General features: G+C 32.6%; 1 protein-coding gene across 1 annotated transcript; it reads right to left on the reverse strand.

Moving 5' to 3' along the window:
• Positions 1-260: 260 nt before the first annotated feature.
• Positions 261-1,783, reverse strand: IWZ02DRAFT_107105 (arabinofuranosidase). The gene is made up of 4 exons (XM_066761339.1): positions 1,269-1,783; positions 769-1,201; positions 466-688; positions 261-362 (listed from the first exon to the last, which is right to left on the reverse strand). Exons 1-3 carry the CDS (start codon positions 1,624-1,626, stop codon positions 502-504), a joined length of 978 nt encoding a protein of 325 aa, XP_066618614.1. The 5' UTR covers positions 1,627-1,783; the 3' UTR covers positions 261-362; positions 466-501.
• Positions 1,784-12,143: the final 10,360 nt, after the last annotated feature.

Below are 12,143 nucleotides of genomic sequence, written 5' to 3' on the forward strand. Positions count from 1 at the left end.
CCTTGTTCATTATAAGAAGAACATGGGAATTCGTCCCTGTTTGGCTCAGAAAGGCAAAAGGGAGGCGCGGCTCATGTCTCCGCGCACACCATCCACGTGTGCACTTCTTCAAGTACAGCTAGGGAAGTGGAAAAATTGCTTTCGCTGAACCGCCTTGGCAATATTTCGTCAAGCGCAGCCGACGGCCTAGCGGACCGCGGTTTACAGTGGCCAGATTTTCCACGTATCACCAGGGGCCAAAATCGCCTCGCCAAGAGACCGGTAGATTTCGAAACTTACGCCGCCATGCGGCGCGGCAGATACGAAAAGATGTCGTTTGGTTAGCTTGGCCTCTGCAAGCACATATGCCGACTCAATTGAGCCTGAACAAGACTTAGCGGAGTTGTCAGCCTTTGCAATCGGTACTTTGCACGAGCTTGCATCGATTTTATTCACACTCGGTACAGTACTGCACTACCAGCTTACCATGACAATCATTTCTCCAAAAAGAACATGCCGAGCTCATTCACCAGAAGGTCCGGTGAGGACCTTGCCTAGGGCCACTGCAGTGCCAAAGTCCGGCGTGCCATCTGAATTCCAATTGACAATCTGGGCCGAAGTGTACCTGTTGCCATCACAAGTACCAGCAGAGTTGGATGTCGCGTGGTAAACGTTCCAGATCTCTGTTCCATCCGGACTCGTGAAGAATCTATGGATAAGATCAGTTTCAAAGCTTCAAGGTCGAATGATACATTTGTCTTCGTGATGGAAAAGAATTGCAGCTCATACCCATTGTGACCAGTGCCGTAGTTGCCATTTGCCGAGCTGAATACTGGACCCGACTTGGCCCAACTGCTCGCAGAAGTAGGGTCACCGCTTCCATCCCACGTCAACAAGCCCAATTGGTAGCTCGCCGTCCAGCAATAGCTGGCAGAATACGCAAGATAGGTCTTGCCACCGTGGTACATGGCTGCGGGTCCCTCGTTGACAGGAGTGTCGACGATTTCCCAATCCTCGGTGGGCTCTGAGATGACGGTGGTGGTGCCGAGCTCCCCGGGAGAATTCATCGGCGCAATGCACAGGGACTGCAGGTTGTTGCTGCTGAAGCACGAGTACGCAAAGTAGTTTCCAGAGGTAAAGCGAACGACGGTGCCGTCGATTCCCCACACGTCAGTCAGCTGTGCGAGGTAGGTGAAGTCATCGTCCCATGGACTAGCACCACCTGTTTGTTTTGAAATCAGAGGTCAGTGGTTGTTCTGAAGCTGTTTGAAACGAAGGGCAATTTCTACCTTGGAGTACGTGGGCTCTCTGATTGTCCAAGTTCGCTGAGGCTCCAGCTGTGTAGTAAATATACCAGGCGTTGTCGATGTAATGGAGTTCAGGCGCCCAAACGTTACAGCAGCGGCTGGCCGTGGTGTCTGTCCAAACGGTCTTCCTCTTTCCAGTTTTCAGGCCTTCCAAGGTCGTCGCGCGAGTGATTTCGAGGTCGGTCCAAGTCGTGGTCATGAGGTAGTAGTACCCGCCACTCCAGGCAATGTGAGGGTCAGATCCATTGGTATCCCTGAGCGCATTGGAATAGGTCGCGGCACGAGCGATGGCAGCGAAAGCCAGAAGACTTTGGCAAATCAAGCGACAAATCGACCGCATGTTGCGTTGAAATAGAAAATTCTCGATTTTACAACATTTGAAAAGGTATGAAAGGAAACACAGCTTTATAAGCGCAGCGCGAAAGGCAAGAATAGTGCCGCACAACCGTTTCCAGGGGGTAGTTCCAGAGAGCTCACCTGCTGTCCGACGACTAGATGGCCACCACAGGTTCCGCACGTCCGTCGCATTGCTTCATTGTTTTTGATTATTGGTGCTTGTCCACGCGCAAGCCTCCTTGAGCAACAGTCCCGTTTCAGATAGTACGATATCTTGTTCGCTTCGGACTGGCCTTTTAACGCCTCCGGGTTAACACACTACGCATTCAAGATGGGTGGAAAAGCACTAATAAGAAATATGACCGATAAAGACAAAGAGGCGGGGGCATTCGTGGCGGCCGACTACCGATTTTCCTACTATAAGCCCTTCTGCTTCTAGTCATTAGCTAATATTTACTCCGTATCGGTAGATATGCGATTACCTTTAGGGCGGGCTATATTACATTAAGATAACTACTCTCTAACTAATACTTAAGTACTTAGCCTTAATAACTTATTTTAGTAGGTAGTTATATTTAGTAATATAGAAGTAAGTCTAATAGTTAGCTAGGACTTTAACTTCTTCTTCCTTAAGAGATAGGATAGGGAATTCTTAGGAGTATAGTAATATACTAAAAGTATTAGTAATTCCGGATTTTTACTAGTTACTTAGCTAAAATATAGTACCTATACTACTTAATAACTAGCTATCTAGAACCTTTATAGTAGTCTTAATTAGTATTTTAAGTATAAAAATAGTATATCTTTTAAGTTTTTTATTTTTTTTACTAATCTAATACTTTATATACTACCCCTTAGCCTTAATAAGTACCTCTACCTATTTTAGTATACTCTCTACTAATATATTAAGATAATACTATAGAATATTATTCTAGGTAGTCTATAGTACCTTACCTAGTTCCTCTCTTATATAATCTTTACCCCTCTTAAGAGTTAAGAGGTCTAGTCTATTATTTAGTATAATAGATTTAAGGTAAAACTAGAGGTACTTAATTAGATTTATATCTAGTAAATAGGGTAGCTAATTAATTATTAGTATAGTATAGTCTTTAAACTACTACTAAACCTTTTTAGCTTTATAGATAGAGGTATTATTCTATATAAATTCTATACCTAGTTCCTATAGAGTAGGGATTATTTTATTAAGTACCTAGATATAAGAGTTAGTAGAGTAGCTATTCTTCTTAGCCTCTAGGTTACGCTCTATAACTACTAAATTACTATAACTAAGTATACTAGAAAATATAGCCTAGACTATAATAGATATATTCTTTTCTTTATTATATATATCTACTATATTCTTATCCTATTTCTAGTCTAGTATATAGAAAACCTATACCTATATACTACTCTTACCTCTTTTAGTAGAGTACTTATTACTCTAGATAATTTATTACTATTACTTAATTATCTAATATCTATATACCTTAGCCTAAGTAAGATAAATAGCTATATAAGTTAGTATTAATATAGAATGCTTTACTACGCGCTATTTTATAATCCTATACTACTTTAAGATATAGTAGTAGGTAGTCTTTAAAATTAGGAAGCTATATTATTCTAATAGTTATAGGTAGGTATCCTAGGAGTAGAGTTATACTTTATAAATAATAATATATTCGTTATAAGATATAGTTACCTTAGGCTAACTAGTATACGCCTTAGATATACTAGTATAGTTAGGAGTTACGTTCTTTAAGATATATTAAATAGTTAAATCTAGGACGTATAGATTATATATAATTATTATAGGTTTCTTATCTAAGAAGTATACTAAAATAATAAGTACCCTTTAGGTTAAAGAGAGTTCCTTCTTAGGCTACTTATTACTAAAGATTAGCCTTAAAGAATTACGTAGTACTATAATTATAGTAAAGTAAAGGTAGTAGGTATATTATTACGGCCTAACTCTTAGGCTATAAGTATAATAGCCTACTATAGTATTAAAGCTCTTATATAATAACCGCGCGCTATAGTATTAAGCTATAAAGGCGCGCTATACTAGTAAGCTACCTTACTAAGCCGTATTACTAAGCTATAGCTATAAGCTACCTCTACCCTTATAGGTAAGCTAACCTATAATCTCTAGCCTATACGGCTCTATAGTAATAATACCTACTATAAGTTCTTATATAGCGTATATTAACTAGCTTATAGGACTCTAAGTACGTATTTAATAACTAAGTCCTATAAGCCCTAGTAACTAAATAAGTAGTTAAGTCTTAAGAGGCATCTTAGCTTAAATAATACCTACTTATATAGATAATAGACTATATCTTAACTCCTATTTCCTTATACTACCTTCCTCTCTCTTTCCTTTTACTTCTTAGAGTATATAGGCTAGAAGAACTACTAGAAAGGATATAAATAAGTAGTTATACGGAATAGTAGCTAGCTATCTTTATTTTCTTATAATTAACTTCTTAAGTAGACTATTAGCCCTTCTTAACCTCTTATCTCTTACCTCCTTACCTTATTATCTTATTATAATTATATTATATAGACTACTTATAACTTATTCTCTAAAGTATTACTATCTACCTATTAGGAAACCTAGCTCATAATAGAAAAATAAAGATTATTAAGTAGATATATTATATAATATACTTACTCTCCTACCTACCTATAAAGGTCTTAAATATTAACGCTAAAAATACTAGGTATTACTACTAAGTAATACCTATACTAGTTAGTACTCTACTTAATCTTCCTCTTCTAAGTCTTATTTTATGAGTACTAGTAGTATCTTTATAAGTCTAAGGGTCCCCCTAGATAGTATAGTAGAATAATACTATATAAGGTATTTATAATAGCGTATAAAAAGACGTAGGTAGACTCCTACTCTATATCTCTATAAGTAATAAGGTTACGTTATATAAGTACTACTTAGTAAATAGTAGTATAGGTAACCGTAACTTATCTACTAAGGAAGGAGGGTAAAGAGTACCCTCTATAACTCCCTCTACTCTCTAGTATAATACTAGAAATACTAACTAACCTAATATCTATAATAAAGTACTACTCTAAGGCTAGCTAGCTATTAGAGACTACCCTATAGGACGATTAAGAGAGCTCTATATACTCCTCTAGAACTATACTATCTTAGACGCCTTATAGGAAGTATTTCGCGTCTATATATAACCTTTAGACGCGGAAACTACTAACTATCTTAGGAGTCTAAATAAACTACCCCTTCTTAAGTATACTAAGTTCTTAGCTTAGTATATATAAGCTCTTAAAAGAACTATTAGTCTCTATATAGCTTTTACTAAGTCTAACTATTACTAAGCGGCTTATATAACCCCCTCTAAGCTCCTATTCCTCTTAGCTTCCTACTAGAAGCGCTCTCCTACCTAGACTAGTAATAATACCTAGTCTACTAAAACTAGGAACTACTAATACTATATTAAGATTCCTAACCCTCTAATCCTTATAGATAGTAAGGACTCTAAGTACCTACTCTAGCTTTATTAAATTAAGAATAAAATCTAAGCTAACTAGAACTAGTTCGTTACTAATAATTCTATAGATACTAAAGAGGTAATTACTACCTATATTATATCTTATATAGGTAGAGAAGTAGCTAATTACTTACTTCTATTTCTAGAAGCTAAGGAAAAGGAAAGTATCCTTATTATAGATAAGGATATCTACGCCTTCCTTAGTACTATCTTTAATAACCTATATAAGAAGTATAAGGCTAAGAAAGAATTTTATAATCTTTAGTATACTATCCTAGGAGATTTCTAAGCCTATATTACTAAGTTTACCCGCCTTACTCTTAATACTAAGACTCTATATACTTAGTAGAAGGAAGAACTTTATACCTCTATTAACTCTACTCTTAGGACTTATATAACTTTATATAAGGAAGATAACTCCGTATCCTTCTATATATATATAGCTAAAGCCTTATCTATTACTTATAACCTTAAAGAGTAACGCTTATACTATACCTAGTCTAATAAGTCTAAAGCTAAGTAGAGGTAGAAAGAATAATCCTATAAGAAAACCTATAAGTCCTTAGCCCTAGTAACCTCTATAGATAAATCTACCTCCTATATAACTATAGGAGCTAGCTCTAAGATATAGAAGACTTAGAAGATAATAACCTCTAGCCCTTTTAATCTCTACTTTAAGTATAGCCTACCTAGCTACTTTACTTAGGATTATATAAATAGAGAAATTAAGGACCTTAAGCCTAACTACTAGTATTACTATAACTCTAAGAAAGAACGCCCTATATATAAATCTAATAATTAAGCCTTAGAAAACTCTAAGCTCTAGGGAAAGAGCCTACTCTAGAGATAGAAGTTAGGGCCCTATATATTACTAGTACTAATATTAACATCTATAACCTTATTAGAGGAGACGCCTTTACTATATAAACTAAAATTTATAAGAATAGTTAGTCCCTAGCTACCTCTACCCTTATTAATATAGGCGCCCTAGAAACTAGCTTTATCTATTTCTAAATAGGACTATACCTTAAAGTCTTAGGTATATAACGATTTAAGATTACTAGTAGACTCCTTAAGGTAGTAGGATTTAATAACTAAATTAGCGCTTATCTATACTATATATATTTCCTAACCCTTAATTATTCTAGAAACCTCTATAAAATATAGTCCTTTATTAGTAATTTTAGCTAATATTCTATTATCCTTAGAAAATATTTCTTTATAGAAAATAACGTCCTTCTAGACTACTATATAAACTCCCTTATCTTCCTTAATAAGAACGCCTAACTCGTAGTTACTAAATAGCTACCTATTATTCGATTAGTCGTACGATAAAAAGGAAAGATTTTAGAAAAACATTAAAAAGACTTAGAAAGAAGAGAAAAAGCCTAAAGAATAGAAGAACTTTTTATCCTACTTAGTATACTCTTTACCTATAAAGATCCCCTTAAAATTTAATTTACTACTTTATATAATATTAACGCCTATATCCTAGAACTCTCTACTAAGGAAGAAGATAAAGAAACCTAGTAACTTATTACTAGTAAGCTTCCCCCCTAGTATAAAGACTATACTAATATCTTCTCTAAATACTAGTCTAATACTATTCTACCCTACTAACCTAGCGTTAACTATAAGATTATAATTAAAGGAGAAGAACCCTTTTCTCTTCCTTCTAGCCCCTTATATAGTATAACCGTAGAATAACTCTAGGCCGCTAAGAAATACATTCTAGAGAACCTAGAGAAAGGCTTTATTATTAAAAGTAACGCGCTATACGCCTCTCCTATTCTTATAGTCTATAAACTAGGAGGAGAATAGTAATTTTACGTAGATTATAGAAAGCTTAACCTTTATATAAGAAAAGACCCCTACCCTCTCCCCCTAATCTAAGAAATTCTATAGAGAGTAGCTAAAGAAAAGGTATTTATAAAACTAGATATTAGATAGGCTTTCTATTATATCTATATAGATAGCTAGTCTAAAGACCTAACTACCTTCTATATAAGGTATAGTTACTTTAAATTTATAGTCTTACCTTTTAGTCTTTATAATAGTCCTACCTCCTTCTAACGCTTTATTAATAAAGAGTTAATACTATACCTTAATGAATTTATTATTACCTTTATAGACGACCTCCTTATTATTTCTAAGAATCCTAAGGACTATAAGACGTATATATAGTAAGTTCTTTAGTAACTTTATTAAGCTAGACTTTAGGCTAATATTAAGAAATCTAAATTCTTAGTCTAGAAGACCCGTTTCTTAGGCTATATTATCTCTACTAATAGCATTTCTATAGACCCTAATAAGACTATAGCTATATAAACTTAGAAGCTACTAATAACTCTTAAAGGCCTTTAGGCCTTCCTTAGCTTCTATAACTTCTACTATAACTTTATACCTAAGTATAGACGAGTAGCTTAACTACTAGAGAAGTTATACTCTAAATAAAAGTTCTATATACTATAAATATAGGAAGTCTAGGCCTTTAAAAAATTAAAAGAAATAATAACTAGTATCCTAGTTATAGCCTACTATAATCTAAAGGTACTAACCTATATAGAAATAGATACTAGTAATAGTATAGTTACTAGTATTCTCTTCTAATAATAAGTAACTAGGGAATAGTAACTAGTAGCCTTCTACTCTAAGTCTATAGCTAATATAGAACTACGCTATAAAATCTATAATAAAGAATTTCTCGCTATTATATAAGGACTAGAGGAATAGAGAAGTATACTTCTAGGTCTATACTACCTCTTTATTATAATTACTAACTACTAGGCCCTTAAGTACTTTATAACTAAGTAATAGCTTAATACCTACTAAGCCTAGTAGTCTAAAAAGATTAAAGAATTTAATATATAACTTATATACTAGCCTAGTAAGGAGAATATTATTACTAATACTCTTACCTAGAAGTAAGAGGAACTATAGACTTAGTAGAATAAGAGTATTACTAGCTATATAATATAATTAATTTCTAAAGATTAAGTCCTAGAACTTAACTTCTTAGAATTAACCCTTAGTAACTCCTTCCTATTACTTAAGAGACTACTAAAAGCTAATTATATAGACCTAGGGTTAGAAGTATAGAGAAAGAAAGCTTAGAATCCTAAGAATAAGAACTAGAAGATTAAAGAGAACCTCCTTACTTTCTAAGGTACCCTTATTATTCCTAATTAGGGAACGCTCCGTATAGAGCTAGTTAATAAAATCTATAGCTCCCCTCTCCTTACCTATACTAGGTAGACTAAGAGTTAAGAAGTTATTTACTAGTACTACTTTTAGCCTAGTATTACTAGCTATATTAACGATATTATACGAGCTTATATTACTTACTACTATAATACTAACCCCTATAATAAGAAGCTAGGTCTTCTCTATCTACTTCCTATCCCTAGTTATATCTAGTAAGATATAGCTATAGACTTTAAGTTAATACTATCTAATAAGAGTATATATAATACTATCTTAGTTTTTATTAATAGACTTAGTAAGTAAACCTTCTATCTTATATATTATAAGTTAATTAACGCCTAAGGCGTAGCTAAACTCTTTTATAAGTAGGTATAGTCTTTATATAGGATACTAAAGTTAGTTATCTTAGATAGAGGCCTATAGTTTATCTCTACCTTCTAGAATAAACTTTATAAGATTACTAGGATCTAGTAGAAACTAGCTACTACCTATTACTCCTAGACTAATAGGGGAACTAAAATTATTAATTAAATTATTAACCTCTACCTTTAACTATACGTCTAACTAATAGGTTCTAAACTAGATAGGGCTATCTAGGTTTTTTTTAGTAGAGAGGTAGTTTAAGCTTTTTTTAACCTAGATAGTCTATCTAGGTTAGGGCTAGTCTAACCTATTTTAGTAATTAATCTAACCTATATATAGTATAAGGAGCTAAGAGAATACTACCTATACCTACCTTTTATAAAGTATATAGCGTATAATTTACTAAGACCTAGTCTATAGTAAAGTAGATTAAGAATTATAACTATAATATTCTTTAAGGTTACTTTATATTTTAATTTTAGTAAGCTTATTCTATAAACTTATTACTATAGTATAGTAGAATACTTAACTAGTTATAAGATACTATATTAAGAGTCCCTTTAGAGAGATAGGGTTAGTAGACTTTAGCCTTAATACCCTAGTATTTATACTTACTAATAGTAGGTAAGTACTTACTATACTCTAGTTCTAGGCCTTAGGCTTAGCTATACTACCTAGAACGTCTTTTTTAGTTAAAGGTTTAGAGTTTAAACCTAGCCTAAGGTAAAAATTTTTTTTACTTACTAATTTTTTTTTATAAAGTATACGGCGTATACTATATAAAGACTTAGTCTATTATATAAAGTCCTATTTAGCTACTAGGCCGGCTATATAGTCTTAGTAGTATATACTATCTATTAACTTAGCTAGCTTATATAGCTTAGCTAGTTTATATAGTAGTTTATAACTTAGCCTTCTAATAGTATAGTTCCTTTCCCCTATAGAAAAAGACTATACTATACGAAGTTAAGATTAGCTACCTCTAAAAGGAATAAGAAGCCTAAGTATATATTAGACGTATAGGATATATAACTTAAGTAGTTATTCTATACTCTAACGCTTTATCTATTCTAAAAGGAAATAAAGTAGGTATAGGAATTATAGTATACGATACCTAATAAGATAGTATAAGAGTAGTAGTAAGCTATAGAGTAAATACTAGACTATACTAGCTTATATATAATAGAGAACTAGAAGTACTTATAAGGGCTATAGAGCTAGCTACCTAGAAATAGCTAGGATAATAGATTATAGTATATATAGATAACTAAGCTATACTACCTCTAGACCCTATCTAACCTACTAGGTTAAGGACTATAACTTTAAGCTATAGATATAGGCTACTTAATTATAGCTAGATAAGGTAGTCTTACCTTCTTATAGGCCCTAGGCTATATAGGAATTAGAGGAAACCTATAAGTAGATACCCTTATAAAGGAGGCTACTAGGTTTACCCTAGAGAATAATAACTTAAGTACTACTCTACTTAGGATATATATACGACGAAGAACTATAGTAGAATAGATAGTATATACTATATAATACTAGAAAGTATAGATAATACTATTCTAGAAGTTATATATATATAACTTCCTATCTATACTAAGAACGTCTATCTAACTTTCTAAGTATAGATAACTAGAAGTATTAGCCTACTTCTAACTAAAACTAAACTATAACTACTTTAGAGTCTACCTATTATAGTTTAGTAAGATAGACTAGGATAATTATAGCTATAATAATACTACCTAATAAATACTATAATATCTTATTAGTAACTACCTACTCTATAGCTCTACTAGAAGAGAAGCTATATAGGAAGTACTTACGGTATATAATAATAATAGAGGGAAAGTAGCCTCTATACCCTATAGAGAGCTATTCTAAGAAGAAATTAGTTAATAATTTATACTTAAATTCATATATTAGACGAAGGTATCTACTAGGATATAGTATATATAAACGTATTAGCTAACTATACTAGCCGGCTAGAAGATATATACTACTAGTTAAAAACCTTACCTACTTTTTTACCTTTTTAGGTACTAAGAAAGGTACTATATAACGCTAACTAAAAATAGTACTATTAGAGATAGTACTAGAACGCTATAGTAGAGCGTATATATAATCTACCTTACCTACTACCCTATACTATATTTACTTTTCTATATATACCTTCTTCCTATTCCTCTTCCTTTTATTACTCTTACTTTATACTACCTATCTACTTAGATAATAGTAGAAAGGCTAGTTCTTAGCCTCCTTACTTAAAAAGAGCCTAGATAAACTATCTATATATAATAACCCTATACTAATATTATACTAAGAATTATACTTTATTATATAAGATTCTTTAGCTAGGCATCCCTACTTACCTTATAAACGTATATAGTATTCTCTATAGTTAGCTCTATCTTAGATAGCCTATAGCTCTAGTAAGACGTAAAATAATTAATTAATTAATTAATTAATTAATTAATTAAATAGAATTACTAAACTAAGGTCTATTAAGGTTACTTTATATCTTAATTTTACGAGCTTATTCTATAAACTCGTTACTATAGTATAGTAGAATACTTAACTAGTTATAAGATACTATATTAAGGGTTTCTTTAGAAAGATAGAGTTATTAGGCTTTAGCCTTAATGCCCTAGTATTTATACTTACTAATAGTAGATAAGTACTTACTATATACTAGTCCTAGGCCTTAGGCCTAGCTATACTACCTAGAACGTCTTTTTTAGTTAAAGGTTAGAAGTTTAAACCTAGTCTAAGGTAAAATTCTTTTTTACTTACTAATTTTTTATATAAAAAATATAGTATATACTATATAAAGATATAGTCTATTTATTACGGTTTCTAACTATTTATATCCTTAGATAGATCCTATAGTTAAAGTATTAGGCTTAAAGTGCCGATTCTCTATATATACTTACTTAGATTAGTACTTAAATCCTACCGTTATAAGACTAGCTTACTACGACTAATTATTACTATAAGAAAGGAGTTAACTCGCGTATCTACGTCTTAATCTCTAAATATTTAATTAGTCGTCTATAGATAATAGAGTAGTAGTAGCTAGACGATTAGGCCGCCTAGTAGGTAGCCTTATAGTAATAGTAGTAAGATAATTAGGCCGCCTAGTAGGCAGCCTTATAGTAGTAGTAGTAGTAGTTACCCCTAGATAAGTAGGCCTACCTCGTAGAATAGGCGTACTAATAGTAGTAGGAAGTACTCTATACGTAATAGTAGAACTAGTAGCTATACTACTAACTAACTGCCGGTCTATTAGATCCTAACATTATTTAGTTACTATAGTAGTAGATAGCCTACTAGGCTAATAAGAAGAAGTATAAGCGCTAAGTAGGTAAACTAACTAAGATCTTACTAGAGATATCTATTTATAAGGGTAATAGGGACGGACTAGACGCAT

This window comes from Phyllosticta citriasiana, assembly GCF_038021145.1.
Source record: "Phyllosticta citriasiana strain CBS 120426 chromosome Unknown IWZ02scaffold_17, whole genome shotgun sequence".
Lineage (NCBI taxonomy): Eukaryota > Fungi > Ascomycota > Dothideomycetes > Botryosphaeriales > Phyllostictaceae > Phyllosticta > Phyllosticta citriasiana.